At 33.1% G+C, this 22,500-nt stretch overlaps 1 protein-coding gene across 2 annotated transcripts in view; it reads right to left on the bottom strand.

Moving 5' to 3' along the window:
• Positions 1-22,500, bottom strand: part of LOC137618169 (potassium voltage-gated channel protein Shaw-like) — a 106,262-nt gene that overhangs the window by 73,321 nt on the left and 10,441 nt on the right. For both annotated transcript variants that reach the window (XM_068348223.1, XM_068348224.1), the window contains exons 2-4: positions 13,494-13,757; positions 11,774-11,890; positions 6,291-6,425 (exon numbers count right to left, since the gene is read on the bottom strand). In XM_068348223.1, coding sequence (XP_068204324.1) covers positions 6,291-6,425; positions 11,774-11,890; positions 13,494-13,553 — 312 coding nt within the window. In that variant the 5' untranslated portion in view covers positions 13,554-13,757. The remainder of the gene's footprint in view (positions 1-6,290; positions 6,426-11,773; positions 11,891-13,493; positions 13,758-22,500) is intronic.

The following is a 22,500-nucleotide window of genomic DNA, read 5'->3' on the forward strand; positions in this document are numbered from 1 at the left end:
ATACATACATATATATATATATATATATATATATATATATATATATATATATCATATCACCTATTTCTATGTCTATTAATGTAAAGGGCCTCGGTTTGATTTCTCAAGTCGCCTCTATCTTGAGCTTTTACATCGATACTTCTCCATTTATCATCTCCTACTTCACGTTTCATAGTCTTTAGCAATGTTGGCAGGGTCTTCCAATTCTTCTAGCGCCTTTTGGAACCCAACTGAATGATTGATTGAGTTAAAGTTTTCAGTAGGTACACCAATGAGCTGAAAAATTCATACAGCACGAGTTCAAACACTTTTAAGCTTAAAGTTTTGTTCTTTCGTTTATTTGTCAATTGAATTAGCATAAATATAAATTATATAAACGCACATATATGAGCCATCAGAAATGAGGCTCAGTTTCTAAATAAAAGAATTTCTTAACTAGTCTTCAAATCTTAATTGTTTCAAGCAGACAAATCTAAGGACAGTAAAAAAAAAAACAATATCTACGTAGGTCTTTCAACACAATGGACAATAGAACGTCCTATCCTTGTTAGCCCATAAGAACAGAATACACAATGAAGTTGGATATCATATTTAAAGAAAAGGAAAAAGGTTATCAACCACTACAATGAATGCTACAGATAAATTTCAGCTGTTCAATCAATATAGTTACATAAAGACCTGATATGTTCCTCATCTGGTCTAAGAAATGGAACTAGATACTAATTCCAAGAGCAGTCAAGCCTAAGTCAACAGAGTGACTTTGAACTTCCCAAGCTAACTATCTCTAAAGTTCTTACTAACTGATGTGCATCTTGAAAGGCTCAAGTCAGCGATGGATTATCAAGATAAGGCTGATGACTCCATTTACAGATCATTACATGATAGGAATCACAAGTTATGAAGTAGAAGACATGACTTCATGATGATGCATTTCATATCTTTAGATCTGAACTCTAAATCACCATCTCTGGTTAATAAGCGACGCTCTTAAATAATTCAAAAAATTAATTCATACGTTATTCAATATTCATCACAGACTAAGGAAAACCCAATAAAACACGATAACAAATATTTTACGGGTATGTATTTAATAGAGACAATATTTCTTGTAGAACCTTTCGGAAATTTATTTAGCGCAATGAATATAATGAGAAAATTATCATGTTATATCTATTTCATTTCCATCTTTTTCTTATCATGGAGAATTTATTTCTACAACTACAGTATATGTATAATTTATGTCGAGGATTGATTTTCGCTTGACAACCTTTACATAATTACTATAAACTGTAAGACACGTGTTTTATACATCCTCAAACACTGTAATGCTATTCCTTTTTTTCTATCTCTCGCGCTCTCTAGAAATGCTATTAGAAAAGCCAGTTTAAGCTTATCATCTCATGCTTCACATTGTTTGAATTTTTTTGCCATCGTTGCCCTCAACTGTTTGTATACAAGCTACTTATCCTGTCGAATAAACTTACATTCACCTAGCCTCTCTACTAGTACCTAATAGCTACCTCGCATAGGACGTAACGTTTTCAAGCTTTATATATAAGAATATAACAAGATTTTCAAAGAGTAAAATTAGGCGTACCATACGCACACAACCAAGAAATGAACATCAGTAACGGAAAGTCATACATCGTAAAAAGATTCTTTATAATGGTCCCTTAGTCGAGAAACAAAATGATAAAAAATTCTGACATGAATCTCTTCTTAGTCAGTCCTTGACAAACATTTAAAGCTTAGATTCAACTTGACAAAGAAGAATGTCTTCGTGAGAACAAAAGACCAACATCAACTTATATGAAAGCTACAAGAAAAACTAAAATAAGATCTTACATAAATGTACAGACTAATGCTTTAAATGTGCCCTTTTCAAGAAAGTAAGCTCCAGTTATTTAGTCTATTGAAAAAATACATAAATGCCATCATATGAATTAACACAAAATAAAAATAATAATGAAATTGAACTGAAAAGACTGGTTGTATCACGTTTAAACTTTAAACGACATTCAACAAATATAAATAAATAAAAGTCGAACAAATAAATTTCCAAGAAAAATCATAATTGGATTTTGACTTTGACTACGAGCTTAAATTAAAAAAAAATGCACGTTTTGAATAAATCTTTGAAAACTTCAATCCATGAAAAATGAATAATATGCTTCCTCAGATCTACAAAAATCATTAAGAAAAACTACGGTCTTTCATTAAGTATGTACTCAAATTTTTAATGAATACCAGAATTATTCTCAATACACCATAAACGTCACTACTATTATTATTTTAATCATTAATAATAATATTCAACTATAATGGGATCAAAACACTTAATAACGATAAGTGTATTTACATTCCTGAGTCATTCGAATTTCACATTTTCATCGCCGAACGGCTACTAAATTTAGACCATTAAGTACATCATCGATTTCACCGGCTAGTTTCTATTCAAGACTTCTCCACAACAGCATCAAAGTTCTGGCTTCTTGGTAATGTTTGTTCTGAAGATCGTAGCGATACGGACAGGCATTTCATTCGGGGCACCCTTGACACAGGCATGCTGCACCAGACTCCTCCGTTTCGCCATTATGAATGACCAGAACTGATAGCGTCCAAAGGAACAGGTTTATCAGATGAAGTCGCCAACTGATAATTGCTGCGACACCGTTCAGCCATTTGTAAAGGGCCGGTGCTTTTAAAGATAATGGTACCTGCTGTGCAGACAATGTCGTCGAATGCCCTCATTAAGATAATAACAAAACTGGGTAACAATGGTAAATGCAACTAAAGTCGGTCGCCATCTACCTTGCTCTCTCTTTCTCCCTCTTGTATACGAATGTATAATTAAGTACGTTTACACAGAAAAACTTCTATATTCCATCAAATATATTTCATATACGAGCATAAGCTATGTAATTTGGGACACAATGCCCAAAAACTGTTTGGGAAATAACAAAAGACTGATTGAACTTTTGATACCATGTATCACATAAGTAAAGTGAAAATTTCTTTTGAAAAAATAATAAAAGTAGATTTTAAATTGATGCATAAACGTGATGGGAGGTGAAAACTCATTTAATGGATACTTATATATGAAAAGCACATTCCCTGCCTTCCCTCATAAGGTGATGTCACGGACAGCGAGAATTAGGAGAGAATACTTCAGTCAAGTGTAGGGAGTTTCCTTATCAATGTCACCACATGAGCCATTTAGTTGTTAATATCACGGTTCCGAGTTTCCTTTATTTCTCCTAAGCTTTTCCCTAGAGATAAAACTTTACTTACGTGTCTCACTGTATAAACAATTACCGGTATTACTAATTACTACGCACATTCAACCTCGCCTGTACTGCTTTAACTTTCCCTTCGTTCACTGTTGTTTCTTTACGCCCATCTGCGCAACTTCCATAATTTTCAACTCACTTCATTTAAGAACTGTTCCTTCTGGAGAGCCGTGTCACTTCAGAAATGCGAATAAAAGATCTCAAAATAATGTAACATAGTGAAATTGTTCAATCTCTTTCTCTTCTTAAAATCCTACTTTACTAAACAATAGATCGAAATTATTTGTTCTTGGTTCTTCATGTGATTGCTGCAATTTTCAAAACTTACTTCCAAGCAAATGAGAAGTTTTACCTTAAATCATACGTGACATTTTATATTCCTTACTCCTTAGCATTTCTTTTCATACCTCTGGGGCATTTATTTTTCACCTTACCCTACATAGCATAACAGAGGCAGAGCTCAACTCATGGTTCAATCTTTCCGTTATCCAGAAACTACCATTTATGTAACGTCGGTAAATCTTACACGAACTTGACTAAATATGCTTAAAATCCTTAGCATATCAAAATCTAGTTGCCCGTAAGGATTGATTGATTAGCTTTTCCATAGTAGAAGTTTTCGCCTCCAAATTAAACAGTCATATTTGGTATTGCTGATATAATTCTTCCTTTCCTTAGAATAACAATAAGGCAGGCGTTAATCATATGAATTATTCGTTGTCTTCACCACCTCTTTAGCTATATTTCAATGATGGCTGTTTGTCAAGTGTTACATTCAGCTATAATATCGACATTATGATAATATGGCTATCTAAATGTGATGTAAACACTTTTTGAAATAAATTTTGTAAGAAATTGTTCCCTTCATATATTCTTTCTTAACTTCCCTAAACCGTTTTAAATTTGCCAAGATCAAGTTCACTTAAATTTTAAGGTATACAAATCTCAATGTTACTTCTTCACTAGTTAAACTTCTTTAACAATAATAATAATAATAATAATAATAATAATAATAATAATAATAATAATTCAATGGTATACTGAACTGTACACGTGCTAGCCTGGTTCAGACCTTGACCCTGGCTACATCGTACAGTGATGCAAAAAACTCTCGTTCAACTTCATTTACCGTTTCTTTGTTAATCATTCATTTTTAGAACAGACATACCGTGCCAAGCTCCAGCTACTTCTTTGAATCTTCCAGTTTCCTCTTCCACTTTTTTTTCGCCATAACAAAAAATGCACCAAGTTGATCTCTCTTCTCGTTCTTGGGTTTTGTAATTGGTTACACCAATTAATAATCTTTCCAACCTTCATAGGACTATCTCTTGTACTATTCAGATCAAATACCCTAAAATGGCAATTGGAATCCTCTTTAGTTTGATAATTTTATATCATAATATGAATTGTTAAATTTATTAAGCTACCTAAAGTAACAACATTCTTTAAGATCATCTCATTTTCAATGTACAGACGTTTGCGAAAACTAAAAAGCTATGATAATGTTTGTAGGATGGTAATTTCTCCTTTGAATAGAATTTGTATTGAACTAAAACTCACACTTCCGCACAACCACTCTCAAACACACATCCATACATAAACACAGTCTATCATTCTGCCAAGCCTCATGAAAATTTAAAGAGGAAATATCTATTCCTCTGAACAGCATCTGCAAAACTTACGGCATGGAATCAAAAACACATGAGCGCAATGCATAATATCTTTCACTGCTATCAACGTATTTTTTTTAAACTGCCCCATTGATACGTTGCTACATGGAAAAGAAAAAAAGCGGACTGAAAGCTGAATGAGAGAGACAGGGAGACGCGACAGAGACGGACCCAAATATAGCGTTGCAGATTTACGGCCGTTTTCTGCATCCAGTATGATGTTAGTCACTGATTGATGACAGGCTGTGAATTTTAGCATAACACGCTTTCTTGTATTGAGAACAAAAAAATGGAGGCTGTGACGGCTTTCTCATTTTACATTGTATATTCATGAATGATTTGTAGGAAGATTTTTCACTATTCATCAAACTACTTATGCAAAATAGCCAAAGTGCTATGAAAGATGTTCGACATAATTGCTGTTCTAATGCTCAATCGATAGAGTTTTCTGGCTACAAAATGGCGATGAATTAATTGATTAAAATACAAAATTAAAATTTGACCCACAACTTTTAAAACGATAACACAAAATACACACCATAAAGATCCACTGTCATCCTTGAACACTTATCAATATCTTCATACCAACTAATATATATTTACTTATAATTCTGATGAAATAGAACTATATGCAAACTACTGTAGTAATAATAACCTTTCCTATGAACAGTTAATGCTTAAACATTGATACACTTGCCAACATTACTTGTTCCATATCATTTAACAGTTTAATTTGCGTTAAAGGGTCCATAAACTTAATTTTATTACGGATCAAAGTCTAACTTACAAAGAAGCTGTGGTAAAAGGGAGTGAAAGGGGGAGGGGGTTATGAGAGCGCTCTTCTTTCTTTTCACATGTTTCGTGGAATGAAATATTGTTTACTGTGCTGAAATATGGTATAGAGAAATCTTGTCTGCCACTTACACTGACAGACACCCATGAAACTATCATAAATATAATAATTATTCAGAAAAGAAAAACTTCATTCAAATTACACAACGAGATAACGATAAATAAACACAGACCACAGATATCTATACATATACATACGCACATATAGTGTTTACAAGTATGTTATATATATATATATATATATATATATATATATATATATATATATATATATATATATACACATATATATATATTATATATATATAATTATCCACTACTGTACATAAATAAATACACAGGCAAACACACACACACACACACACACATATATATATCATATATATATCATATATGTATATATGTATATATATATATATATATATATATATATATATATATATATATATATATATATATATATCAAATGGGAACTCACCGCTGTGTAAGTCATCCAGCAGCACGGTTCGACCTGATTGGAGTCGAGACCCCAAAACTCCAGCTCTTCCTCGAAAAGGGGACCGCAGACATCCGTAGGGTAGTGTAGCTTCCCCGTTCGGTAATAGTTGAGGACCTGTGCATTGGAGAAAAGAAGCATTGTTAGCAGCTGAGAGATTTTCCACTTTGAGTTCTCTTGCTTTCTTCGAACACTAGGATAAGCAAGGAGTATATCTTAGTTTCAGTTGTGGTCAAGATCCGAAGGATAGGTATATATATATATATATATATATATATATATATATATATATATATATATTATATATATATATATATATATATATATATATATATATATATATATATATATATATATATAAAGGACTTAATTCCGTTGGTTTACTTAAAAAAAATAAACGCTTAGAGCAAATCTAAATGCTACATGAACCAATAAAATTCTATTCTTATTGGGAGAATCCTAACTTAACCTAACTTAACATTTTGAAGTCTTGATGTTTCCATTGAGTGGAAGTTCATTTTAAACAAAAACACAAAAGACTAAATTAAGCTAAACTGAATTCAGAAAACATTCCACTAAGTGGATGATAAGGTTGAAATTAAATGGCTTATAAAGCATGTTGAAATGGCAGGAATCTTATTAGCCCTTTTGAAATTCATAATAATTCAATTCGTTAAAAATACTAGAAACATTAATACAATAGTTACAGGACTTCAATAGTAGATGTCTGAAAAATCTCATGCGGTCTACCTCGAAAAGCAGGTCAGTGCAGACAAAGTTCTCCTGCTGGCGAAAATGTTTATCTCTCTTTAGCTTATTAAGTTTTCAATATCGTAAAATCTCAAGGATATTATGTTTTTTGGTATGACACTTCTCAAACTGTCATGGAATACTACTTTGAAGATCTATGCACTCTGTATGACATTAAAAACAGAATCATTAAGTTAAACGGCTTTGGACCTCGAGGACTCGAGCCATCAATACACTCACTTTCCAGTCATAGAACTAATACAAGATTTTGTGTTAGAAGATTTGGCACTACTGAGACATCAATGATGGATCTGGGCCTTTAAGAGGACGAGTATTGTTAAGGTGACTTTCTTTCTATCAGAAGAAATAAATATTAGTCACCACATGCTCGTGATAATCATCATCATCATCATCTCCTCCTACGCCTATTGACACAAATGGCCTCATGCATAAATGAAAGTCCCTTGAGTTGTCACAACAACAACAACAACAACAATAATAATAATAATAATAATAATAATAATAATAATAATAATAATAATAATAATAATAATAATAATAATTAGAAAAAGAAATCCGAGACTTCGAACCTCAGCCAATGAAGATTGTCAATAATTTACTCTAGTCCACTGTCTAAGCTTTCCCTCTTTCCTATGTTGACTGTATAATAAAAATACTGGATCCGGTTGGTGATCGGGATCACAGCCAAAATCTTATAACTTCGTAACTTAATTCATCTCCGACATATCCTGAAATTTTCATGAAAATTCCGTAACATTTTGAGTTAGGCTGGTGACAAACAAACAAACAGATATAGGTAAGAACATAACTTCCTGGCCGGATGTAATAATTTTAATAAAAATAATAATAATAATACCAGTGGTGTGAGGTTTTTCAGCAGGAGGTCATAAAACTGAAAGGATGCCTATAAGATGCCCTTATGAAAATTATAAATATTGTAGATCTATAGAATAAATATAACTGGGCGGAGATCCACACTAGTTTTGTGGGCAGGAAAATCCTTTTTGGATTAGAGTGTTTTTCTAATTATTGCACTTAAAGATAAAATTACCTTTTACAATTCAAGCTCAATAGCAGTTAGTTCAGATTTATTATGATTTCGTTAAAACCAAATAAAAAGCAATTGTACGAATCCATACAAGGTAATCTCTAAAATCTAAACCTTGTTTTATTCTTAATTTTTTTTAATATGTAAAAACAATATCAATAACTGAATGCAATATAACTATTTTAGCCCAATAACACCATCAACAATATACATCTACCATTAATTTGTTTTCTTTCCTCCGTAGGTGTCAAGTCGTTTCTCCTCATTTACCTTTCCTCTCGTAAATCTTTCATGAGATGTTTTTATTCGGGACCCAATTCCTTCCCATCTATCTTTTGTTTTACTGACCTCTTTCCACTCGGCTCTTCCTTGGAATCGCTCTGGATTCCTCCCTCTCCTTTTATCGCTTTTCAATTTCCCCTGTTTCTTTGTTCTTCCTAAAATTTACAGTTGCTTAGAACGGCTAGTGATGATATCCTTTACTCGGTGGTGAATAGCCTCGCAGGTCCCAACGCTGAGATACACAGCCCAAATTCATACATCTAATCCAATCCTACTAACTGAAACCAATTTGGATGCTATCCAGAGGTAGAATTTCCTTCCATTTCAACTTGCTTCTCCATCGTCACCTGGCTTTTCATTTTCCACCCAACCAAACTTGATCTTTAAAGTTCTATTCAACCATTTCAAGAATTTCCAATGAAATCCCAAGCTCGAATTAAATACTATTTAAAATAATTCCCATTTGGATTAACTTCCATACTTTCAATGAGATACGTCCCCCACTTCTGTTTTTCTTAGTAAGGTTTCCTGGTATTGGGTGAAAAGTGTGAGGATTACTTTCTTCTGTGAATCGGTTAGAGTTCTCGGAAGGATTTGCCACCCCCCCCCCGTATATTCTGGATTTCATAGAAAAGTGTTTACGTATACAAACTTACAAAGTATAAATATGCATATAAATTTCGTGATAGACCAGGTTCTAAAGATTTTTAGCAATGAATTTTAAGCATAGGGGAAAGCATTTCATTCAAAGAGAGCAAAAGCTGTTCAGGTTTGTTAGCTTTTCGGGAGACGAAACAGAATCAAAATGACGCATTGATATTTTTATTGCCAATCATATTCTAATGCGATTCAAATTACTATGCTCTCGTATTTGAGATCGTTTAATTTATAATAAACTCCAATCTAAGTCTGGAAAATAATAAAAACGAACAATTAGAGATCAGCTTAAAAATGCAGGTGACAGTCATGTTTTTATTAAGGGGGGGGGGGGGCGTTATCAAACATTAGAAAAAAATGCTACTTAGGTTTTGGCAGTTTATAACTGAATTAAAATTTATTGATAATAATCAAACGAGCTGAAATCACCTGATTCTGTTGAATTAAAATTCAACTAACATTTTATACAAATAAAAAAAACGGAAGTAAATAACTCATTGACCGAGTTTATTTCAAGTATTATAAAAGAGGCGCTTAAGAACTTTACTTTCCTTTTACTTGGCCTTACTTTATACATGTGACAGTTATCAAATGCAGAGCATAAAAAACCTATTATCATTTTCTTTTCTGACTGACACCAATAATTCTTAAAAAGAAATGTACATGAATAGCAATAAGAACAGAATTAGGAAAGTAATCATTATTATCGACCTTTTTGGACACACGAGAAAGTAACCTTGCGCAGTCAGATAAAATCTTACATATTTAGGCATAAAGTCATTTCTGTTCAGGGTCTCCCCACTGAGAACTTCTGTATATCATTCATATATGGATATGGAGGAGAATAAAAACGGCATAAACAACGTTATAGTTTTAAATAAAATTTAATAATAATAATAATAATAATAACTTATTATTATTATTATTATTATTATTATTATTATTATTATTATTATTATCATCATAATTCTAACATAAAAGATAATCATAATAATTATAATAATAATGTGAACAATATTTACCATTATAATATAAAATGTTGACGCTTTACTATGTAAGTATATATATATATATAGTAAATATATATATATATATATATATATATAGTAAATATATATATATATATATATATATATATATAGTAAATATATATATATATATATATATATATATATATATATATATATATATATATATATATATATATATATATAATATAATATTTATGTGTGAGTTTCCCTAGGACATGAGACCGAAATCAAAAGAAGGATAAGGATGGAATGGAGAGCTTTTTGAAAACAAAATGAGATTATGAATAAAGGACTTTCTCAAAAAAAAGGAAAGTATTTAATGAGATGGTCCTATCAGTTTTTACTTGTGTATCAGAAACTTGGAGCCTTACTAAACCCTTAGAATATAAGCTAGTTACAACTGAAAGAGATAGGGAAAGAAAGAATAATGGAGGGAATACCACTAAGAGACAGAAAAAGAGCAACATGGATACGAGAGCAAACTAATGTAGAGGATATTTTAACATATGGGCGAAAGAAAGGGACATGGGCAAGACATATTATGAGAATCACAGATAACAGATGGACATTAAAAATAACAGAAAAGGTCCCTAGAGATTGTAAAAGAAATAGGGAAAGGAAAAGACGACGATGGGTTAACGAAATAAGAAAGTATGTGGGTATGGACTTGCACAGAAAGACCATGAATATTATTATTATTATTATTATTATTATTATTATTATTATTATTATTATTATCATAATCCTAACATAAAAGATAATAATTATAATAATAATGTGAACTATATTTATCATTATAATATAAAATGTTGACGCTTTACTATGTGTGTATATATATATATATATATATATATATATATATATATATATATATATATATATATATATATACACAGTATATATAATATATACACACACACACATATATATATATATATATATATATATATATATATATATATATAAAGTAAATGTCTGAGCCCTTTGTTCTGCAGTGAACTAATAACGGCTGAAGATGATAATGATGATGAGGATGATATGTACAGTATGTGTGGGTGTTTGTGTAAGTTAGACTTGATCGACAATAATGAAAAATGTCGCTCGCGGGTAGCGCTCCAACATGATCTTAAAACTACAAACACAATGTTTTATTGAAGATCATCAACGGTCTATGTTCTCTTAAATGAAAATGAAAGGGAATATCGCAAGCAAAGACTCTTAAAAATAATTATTAATTAAAGCCCTTTAACCTACAGGGACTCTCGAAGAGTGACGCTAATCATAATTCTGATTACTAAAAAAAAAAAACAGATTACGTCAGTCTTCAGAAAGAATTCTCATAAAATCTCATAAAATGAGAGAGAGAGAGAGAGAGAGAGAGAGAGAGAGAGAGAGAGAGAGAGAGAGCAAACAAAAACAAGGGTTGTGTCACAAGGATGTCAATAAGGCTCTATAATATTCATTGGGTAAACAAGCAGGTCTATGTGTTGATTATGTACAGGTAGTATCCTGAACTTATGTTTCCATACAAAAGAACGGTTGAGAATATTGTGATTAGCATATAAATGAATAAATAAAGGTTACAAAAGGAATGAGAAAATGTTCACAAACTATAAATATTACAGTAACAGAGCAATTAAATCATGTGGCAAATAATATTGAGGTGAATCACTCACCTGAGCAAAGACGCCAGGATGCCTATCGAAGAAGTACTCGTTAAGGATGGGGTCATAGTTGGCAAGAGCTTCCGTAAGCCTCGACAGACGAGTGGCAGGAATCTTCTTCAGTGTCGCCTGGGAGACAAAATTAGAATGATAAACGAGTATCTTATAAAACATATAAATACACATGCAAGAAGAAACCTCTTATATCAGGCTATCTAAATTACATTTCCTTTTGGCATATATGAGATTCAATGCATTCAACATTCAACAATATCAATAAAGAGGGAAGGCAAATACAATTGCCATGTACTATACTAGTTACATCCCTATTCCCCACTGTTGCTTTGGAAAACGAGGAAGAATTTTAAAAGTAAACAATTATATCCATGGACGCAAAACTGCACCTATTCCAAGAATCATCAAGAATGGCCCAGTGTAAAGAATTAAAAAGGAAATTAAGTAAAAAATGAGGGTTAGACTTTGGTATACAGGTAGGAATGAACGACAGAGAACAACAAATTTTGATAAAGTAATAAAGCAAATAGAGGATCAATTTTAACAAACTTCTCATGACAAATAATGATTAGCACTACAGCACGGAGTCGAATATCCCTAAACATCTGCTTGTACGAAATCTATTGGTCTATTTACCAAAAGCTACGTCAGAGCAACGGCTCATCTCAACAAACTCAACATTTCAATTTCCTTATATTTTTGGAAAGGTTTTCATTTAAAGAAATCTAGAATCCTATATTCAGGATTTAACTGAAGAAACTCTCCCTCCACACCGTATTCGAACTGGCAAAGGCTCTCTCTTGAAAGCATATATTGGAAAAAGTTTTCAGAATTCGGGTCATTGAATTTACAACTAATTTCTAAATATAAATGTTTATCGTTTTAATACCATCAATAAAGCTAATCTTAAGAATCCTGAATTGATAAAAGCTTAACGAATGATCCTGTGGCATTGAAAAATCGATGGAATAGTAAAAATAAAGTATTGCTGCTTTGTAAAAAGAAACGGAATAATGCGAATGAAGATAATAAAACGAAACAGGAGAATTTCAAAGCAGGTGAACTGGAAAAAATCTATAACCCAAACATATAGCTTTGGACACATTCCAATCAGCTGAGCTATCTGCATATCAAATGAACTCCTAACAGCAATTAAAACTTCCTCGTCAACTTTTTTCCCTCGCCGGTTATCGACATCATTTAACGTGGTAGTCATAAAAAAATACTATCATTAAATTTCAATATCATCCTCGAATTAAACAGCAATCATCCAAATCAACAGTTCTATCGCCATTGCATCAAATAGCCAATAAATGATCATTAATAATCATCATCTTCAAAAATAATTATCATCTGAATTCCACTCTCATTATCACGACTACCAAACTTAAAAGGCTCCTCATCAACATTAGAAAATTATAATAATCATCATTAATTCATATTCATTAAAAAACGACAGCATTAGAATTCATAATTACGATTATCAGAGATGCTGAGAAGTTTTGTCATAACTAAATGAAAAAGAATACGTATGGTGATCTATTGCAGTATAATCAAATCTACTAGATAAATAAAATCACTATTAATAAAAGAAAGAAATAAAATATTCATGTCAATCAAATAATTTATCGCCCAAACATGACCATCCTCATCCCGGCTTCTATTAACAGCCCCCCCCCCCCCCCCCCCTTCCCTCGCCCTTTCCACCGTCACCCACCTTATAGGTCTCATGCCTAATGCCACCAACATTAAGCACAACCCGGTTCTCGGAGTCCATGGCTGATCAACTTCTGTCCGCCTCTCCGTCTGTTGGTTTCTTCTTCTGCTTCTGTGTGATGCCCCACAACGACGCCTTTCTAGCTTGGGGGTGGGAGGGTGGGAAGGAGGGGGAGTGGATGTTGTCGTTTGGGAGGGGAGGAGATAGGGGGGGAGTGGGTCAGGTGGTAGCGACCGATCTGCCCCCCCACCACCCACTCTCTTCCTGTAGGGAGAAAAAACGATAAGGAATTAATTACGATACAAGAATATAAGGCATTATGAACAACAGGAAAAATTATACTAAATCAGTAAATCTATTTCTTTCGCTTACTAGGAAGAGATGCATAGTGGCATTTCAGATATTGAGAAACTACATTCAGTTTATAATAAATTATATCGGCGTCGATGACCTTAGATGTCAGGATGACAGAAAACCTCAAATAAATCAATCAATAACATAGAAGGAAAAAAATTAGAATGGTATTCTCCCACTGCACAATACAGTTGAAGTAGGATAGGTCGTCTTTGGCACTACGATATATCTTTAAATTTTAAATATAAAGAATAACAATAACATTAAAGTACTGTTTTCCTACTCAATAAACCAAAATGCATTTGAACACAGATGAGTTATCCAAGACCATATATGCATATGTCTGAGTTTCAACAGCCTGAGTACATGCATGTGTGTGCTTAACTGTAATTAGGCCCATAAAATATTGCCCCTGCAACCTAAGACGACCCAAGTGTGTCTCACGTTGAAAGTGTTTTCCCTTGGTGGTCGCTAGAGGGTCGTCAGCACTTCTTGTAAGACCAAAGTTGATTGCTAAAGTTTCGTCTGGTGGACAACTTTCCAAGAATAAGAAGGAGAGAAGCCTCTGGAGATGGGAGAATTGAAAATTACATGAAAGGAGTTTCAAGAAGGCGAAGAGGAGATGGGAAATGACGATCGTACTTCTGTCTACATGATAAAAATGGTTAGAAAAGCCAATGGGACATATAACACTTTAAAAAAATGTAATTTTAATGGGAAATTACACGTAAAAATATACTGTTCTCAATCGTATTTCAGTAAAATACTGGCGACCGTAATTTTACCTTTCTTTGTTATCATCTTTTACGGATTGGTGACCGTAATATCACTACTTTACGTTAATATATCCGTTTTTTAAGAAGGCAAATGCCTGACAACATTTATTCCAAGATTTTTACCGTTTTTTTTTTTTAACGGCAAATTTTCAACAGAAGCTTTCATATGGATACCTGGACTAAAAGACGAGAGAGAGAGAGAGAGAGAGAGAGAGAGAGAGAGAGAGAGAGAGAGAGAGAAAGAGAGAGAGAGAGAGACCATAAAATAACTGTAAAACCGTTAAGATGTCCCATTAGTCTAATGAAGGCCTGGTATGTTTGAGGAAACAAACATACCAGGGCAGGATTTAGTGATGCGGTGTAGTTTTAAGTGCATTCTCTACATTACAAAATTATCAGATATCAGAAACATCTGATATATCAACTTAACTTTAAGGAATATTCATTATCGAACAGGAATATGAAACCGAAAAAAAAAAAAAATCATCACATGAAATGGAAAAGTATACTTTAAAGAATGATGGTAACTACAAAATTATCTAAACCAGCCAAAAGCAAAACAATTGAGAAACAAAGCAGACATAACCAACTCAATGGATGGCGATTTACTTGAAAAATGAAACTGCCGCAAGTATAAACTGCACAATTTACATGAGATTTATATTGGGTCATAAGGCCAGTCAGCGCTGAGGTCTAGGAAAACTCCACCATTGCACTAAATTGTGAGGCATAAGAAGTTGGTCAGCAAAATGGGAGAAAGGGATCAGAAACAAGGTTATCTCACTGGACTTGATGGGATTTTGGCCACAGACAAAACAAATAAACCAGACTCCAAATCCGGATCATCTCCAAAAGGTAATGGAGTCATCTATGACCTTAGATCTATCTGTGAAAATATCGTCAAAATACGTCAACTTTTTTTGACGTTATCTTTAAAATGGCGACAAATGCTAATCCAGATCTAGAAACCGAATACAGATCATCTCCAAAATTTAATGGGATCTTCCATAACCTAAGATCTATCTGTAGTGAAAATTTCGTCAAAAGCTGTCAAGTATTTTTGGTGTACGCCAGTCCACAGATAGACATACAGGAACACAAATAAACTACATAGAATCCGGATCCGGATCACCTCTAAAATTTAATGGGATCTACCATGACCTAAGATCTATCTGTGGTGTCAATTTCGTTAAAATCGGTCGAATAGTTTTGACGTAATCATGTCCACAGAGACACAAAAAGGCAAATAAATAAACTAGAATCCGGATGCGGATCCAGTTCATCTCCAAAATTTAATGGGGTTGTCCATGACCCAAGATTTGTCTGTGGTGAAAATTTCATCAAAATCCGTAGTTTTGACCACAGACACACACAAATCAATCAATCAATAAATAAATGAATAAACTGACTCGAAAATATAACCTCCTTGGGGAAGGTAATAAAAGTCGTGAAAGGGTGCATAGTAGTTTTAAGACGCTGCCAAAGCCCTCAAGAAAAAGCCTACATTACGCAGCGGGAGGTGCACTGTAGGCTCTAACCACCTATGCATTTAATGCTGTTCCGAAACAAATAGTTCTATAAGACCTAGCACTAATCAGTCTACGAAACGTCCACACATATTATCGTAATGATGTCATTTAACAAATTACAAACTTTTCTCATTACAGCTTTTAATTCCACGTAAATTACGTTTCAAACTCTCACAAGTAATGAGCAATTCGCCAATTACAGAAATTTCCTCTCTCATGAGGAGAGAGAGAGAGAGAGAGAGAGAGAGAGAGAGAGAGAGAGAGAGACAGGAAACCAACTTGGAAGCACTTCGCAAATTAACATTAGATCGCGTCTCTTGGAACAGACAACATCTCTGGTCACCTTCCATACAAATTGGGAATAACAATAATAGGGGTTTTCCTTATAGTAACTACTAAACGAATATGCAATAATAAAATATGTAATAGTTTCTCAAATAAAAATAAAAAAAAAAAATAAAAAATTCCAGCCAAAAAGTACAAAGCTATCAAGTGACATCCATCTTTTATGTGGATCAATGTTGGAACAAGCTAAGACATGGTGGATTCGATTACCAGTGCAATATTGTGAGTATAAAGAGAATAGAAACAATTGTGTTTATAACACACACACACACACACACACACACACATATATATATATATATATATATAATGGAATATCTTACATAAGTTTTCAACGCTTTCATTCTGGCAGATGTTATGTGGGCTTATAACTTATAATTAAGTTCCAAGCACTTAAACCAAGTCCATCATGCTTATTTCCCAACCGAAAACAATCATACTTATTGCTTTTTCAAATATAATATAAAAATGGGTCTTCTATACAATGTGCATGCAGCATATGTAAATGCACACATAACTATTAAAAAATTGCCAAGTAAAGGAACACTAACGTTTCCATCACCACAAGAAGGAAATTCAAGGGAAAAGGAGATGGATGCTGATGATGAAGAATAAAAAGGGCTGGGATGAAATCCGCTTCATTCATCAACCTCGTGAGCGCGAGGCGAATCATGGGATGAGTTTATCGAACGAATAAAAATCCAACAAGAATCCCATGCTTCCTTTAGCCTAAAATCCTCCTGTAGTCATATTTTCCAACCGACCAACGAAGTAGCTTAGAATTTTCTCATCGCGAACTCGTGGATACGTTCATACCATCCATCTCTATACAGGACTAATCTTATACTGCGATCTTAATTTATTATCATGGTTTAAGATGGGATGGCGGAGCCTTGGAACGGAAATGACACAGACCTCACCATCTTCCCCAGCATCGGTTGGCACTGATCTCGCAGTTGGCGAGGATTTGTAGCAACAGTATGCATGCATACACACATACACACACAAAATATTTTCATATATGTCATTACCAATAACTAATTTGCATTGACTCAGCCTTTCTATCATGATAGAGATTAGTATTTCCAAATTATATTTTTTTCCTCTCTCTCTCTCTCTCTCTCTCTCTCTCTCTCTCTCTCTCTCTAAGCCTTTATTTTTCTCTGACAAAATACCGAGGATCAATTTCATGTTAATGATAGAAAAGAGGAATTATTCATACTACTGTAAAGATCGATATCTGGGTGACACGGTGACATCATTCTAATTAAGGAGATAATTATAAAACAAATTCCAGCTTCATTTTGGTCTCTTATTGGGCAACCTCGTATATCCTATTATCAACAGACGAGGGAATCAGAAAGTATAAAACTCGATAACTTTAGAAGCTGAAATGCCAAATTCCCTCAGTTATGATATTCATATGGACGTTGACAATAGTTATGGCACACATAAAGATAGATAAATAGATAATATATACATATATATATATATATATATATATATAGATAGATAGATAGATAGATAGATATAAACACCTGTGCAGGTATCAAAAGTTACAATAGAAGTAATGAAAGCATTAGAAGGTATGAAAAGAGGGAAATCAGCAGGAGAACATGGCCTAACAATTGATTTAATAATACGTGGAGGAGATTTCAGCTTGGAAAAACTTGATCATTATAATAATAATTATAAAAAGAGAGACACCAAAGACTTGAAAAATTACTCCCTAATAAGTTTACTCTCCGTAATTTATAAAATATTTGCAGAGAACATATTAGGCCGAATAGAAAGACACCTACACTTCAATCAACCAAGAGAGCAGGAAGACTTCAGAAGCAGGTAGGCTATTTAACAACTGTCCATATCCGTGTAATTTACCAGCTAATGGAAAAAAAATCTACAGAGTATGGCAAATCACTATGTATGGCATTTATAGACTATGAGAAATGTTTTAATTCTGTCAAAACTTCAGCAGTGAAGAAAGCCTTTCAAAGAAAAGGAAACAAATAAATTACAATAGAAGTAATCAACAATTAAAATAAGATTTTAAGAACAGTAACAATATCAAAATAGATCTTTCATATATAAACTATAAAAACTCAAAATAAAAAATAGGAAGAGAAATAACATAGAACGTATCCTCAAGCAAGAGAACTCTTTACGAGAAGTACAGCAATCTTAAAACTACATAAAGATAATGAGAACATTCTGATTGAGAAAGTAGTAGACAGTGAGACCCGTTCTATATTAAATTATTCACAACATCCCCAGAAATATTTTTCAAGAATTTAGATTGGGAAAATGTAGGAATTAACCTTAATGGGGAATATCTTAACAACTTAATATTTGCATATGACATAGTTGTGTTTAGTGAATAATGGGAGGAATTGCAAAGTATGAAAAAAGAACCTATAGAGATTGTTAATGATTGTACGTACTTAGGGCAGACCGCGCGTGTGTCCCAAGTACAGGAGACCAAAATTAAAAGGATAATCATAAAATGGAGAGTTTTTGGTCAACAAAATAAGATTATGAAAACTAAAATGCTGCATTCTCTAAAAATAATAGTATTTAATCAGAAATTCCAACCTATATTAAATTATGCATCAGAAACTCGGACCCTTACTAAAGCCTTGGAACATAACCTAGTTAAAACTCTAAGAGTTATGGAAAGAATAATGATGGAGATAAAACTAAGAGATTGAAAAGGAACAACATGGATGCGAAAGTATACTAAAGTAAATAATATTCTAACATGATGTAAGAAAAAGAAATGGACAGGAAATATAATGAGAATGACCGATAATAGATTGACAAGAGAAATAACAGAATGGGTCACTAGAGATTGCAAACAAAGCAGGGGAAGGAAGGGAAGACGATGGACTGGAGAGCTAAAAAAATTTATGGGTATACCCAGGCATAGAAAGACAATAAACAGATGCGAATTGAAGGACATGTCCGAGGCATTTGTCCTGCAGTGGACTAGGATCGGCTAACGATGATGATATCGATATATAACATACATTTATAATATATACACATATTTTGTGTATATATAATACATATGTGCATGTGTGCATCTATAAAGCATTGAATTAATATCTGGTACTTGATGACTGCTGCAGAGCCCATTAAGATAGGAAATGGCGCAAGGCTAGCAACCTCATTCCAGAAGACTTTCTGAAAATTGGATGGCTAAAACTTCAGGTAGCATTCACACTCCGAGGAAAAGGAAAAGTTGATAGATGTGTATCCACACACAGAGGCACGCCCACACACATGCGCGCGGGCACACACACAAATATATATATATATATATATATATACATATATATATATATATATATATGTATTTATGTAAATATATATATATATATATATATATATACACACACACACACATATATATATATATATATATATCATATAAAGAATTTCCTTTTAGGGTTTGTGGGCCACAGCAAAGATAATTCTATATAAATCATCACATTTAAAAATACTTCCCTTGTTAAACTAGCAAATCTGAAGGATTTAGAATTATTTATATTGCTTTGCATCTTATACATTATGGACGCATCACAATATATATCAGTATTTTTCTTTTTTAAGAACATCAAAAACTTTAATTTACTAATGAACCAACATACTCACTTTAATAACAACATCAAAGAGTGAATCACATGTTACAAGAAAGGAAATCTAATACCTACAATAACATAATATTAATGTTTGTTTACTTTTCATAAACTTGATTACCGATAACCTCTACTAACACTTCAAAAACTCAGAAAAGAAACCCCTCAAATTTTGATTTTATCTTAAAACCAGACTATTTTGAAAATATTTTTATTCAATTAACCTGCAATTTCATCTTATTCGTTAGTTTTTAACTCGTTTTTATTCGTTAGTTTTTAACTCGTTTTTATTCGTTAGTTTTTAACTTGAAATTTTATGATTTACATCCTTTATACAACATCAAAATCTGTTTTCATTTTCCCTCTAAGGTTTTATACCATTTCCTCCTATTCTTCCTTATCGTTATGACCTAAATAGACCGTTTCTTTATTACGATTCCCCGCCTCACTGCATTTTACCATTACATTACTTTGATAAGAATATTGTCCGCTCCCAACTAATGGGAGATTATCATGATATATTTACTACAGAGTGCATTCATCTTCATGCAGCACATGCAAGCTCGTCTATTATCTGTATATACCCAGTGTCTTTTGCCTTTGTCACTATACTGTTATTCGACTTCTTATTTATCATTTTCCTCCTTCCTCCTCTCCACTCCACTTTAACCTTCACATACCATCCAAACCTTCATCTCACTTCGCTTATTAATCATTATTTGAAAATGTTCTATTGCTCCTTTTATATTCAGTATAATACACAATTATTTGTTTCTAAATCATTGACAGAAAAAGTTTCGGAGTACATAAAGCCCATCTGAAAAAAAAAAAAGTTTTATATAATGATTTAAATTTCCCATCTAAACCTTTGCATTAGAATCTTGCCTCTGAATCATATTAACATTACCAATTTTACGGTAATAAAAACTGTTAACTTTGATTTAAGATCGATCTTGAAATTCACGTATAAAAATGTGTCCCAGTTCATTACTCCCAGAAACTTAACAAGTTAAGGTTGAAAGTAATCGTCGTTAACATCCGATTCGCTAAGAACTCTTCCTTTTAATAGAACTCTTCATGTGCTTACGTTTTCACACACTTCATTGTATTCAACAGCATTAACCAAGGGAGTAATGGACAAATATGTCTCGAGAGTATCTGAGCTATATATTTAGAAGACAGATGATCAGAGATAATAATTATGCACATACGAAATTCAGAAAGGCAATGGAATGTGGAATTAGATTTGCAATAAAGGTTTTACATCTCTTTGAATAAAAATAAGAGGTCTTAATCCGGGGGCTGATTTGCTCGCCAGACTGGGGTTCGAGTCCCGCTCAAACTCGTTAGTTCCTTTGGTCACTACAACCTCACCTTCCTTGTGAGCTAAGGATAGGTGGTTTGGGGGAGCCTATAGGTTTGTCAGCTGAGTCATCAGCAACCATTGCCCAGCCCTCCTGGGTTCTAGCTTAGGTGGAGAGGGGCATTGTCCTGCTTGATAGGGCAATGTCACTGTCCCTTGCCTCTGTCATTCATGAGTGACCTTTAAATCTTTAAGCAATACCCACCATTAATAGCAAAATCTAAACCAGGCAAATACTAGCAACGCCAACCTTATCTAAATTGGAGTTATCATTAACCATTCCTTTGTACCACAATGACAGGATCTTGACAAAAACTGGCGAAGGCACACACCCATAATACGAAATTATGCATTGTTTTTATCATCATACATTGCTTAATCTTATGCATTGTTTTTATCATCATACATTGCTTAATCAATGTCAAGTTGTTAGTCTAAAAAAACTGATATATACAACAATACAATAGAGAGAGAGAGAGAGAGAGAGAGAGAGAGAGAGAGAGAGAGAGAGAGAGCAGGGGTTGTGCTAATGTACTAGTGAATGAATGCACTGCACTTTGCAACAGATGTTTTTAATAGGAGAACTATTTTAATTTTATGGAACAGCCATCTCTCATACAACAAAATGGAAGTGTTTACATTGCAATTCACTCTTTGGAATGACATATAGCAATGGTTATTTATGAAATTCGTTCCATTTTACAATTTAATGAAGTTTCTGGAATGCAGTTAAGGTAGAATTTGTCACAACTCTCCAGATATCTGGAGAAATATGTAATATAAATGGTAATGTAGTTTTGCTGACTCAGGCCATGGTCTAATATTTTCCAAATGGGAATGGAGTATTCTGCCCGATGAAAACAAACATTTGCAGTTACAGCGCCCGCAAACTCACTATTATTTTTCCCATATGATCAGGATAAAACTAAAATACAGGATACAATCGTATGCATTTAGGCTGTGTGCTTGTTCTGTGCCCGCACACGCTACTGTATGCATACA

Source organism: Palaemon carinicauda, chromosome 24 (genome assembly GCF_036898095.1).
Source record: "Palaemon carinicauda isolate YSFRI2023 chromosome 24, ASM3689809v2, whole genome shotgun sequence".
NCBI lineage: Eukaryota > Metazoa > Arthropoda > Malacostraca > Decapoda > Palaemonidae > Palaemon > Palaemon carinicauda.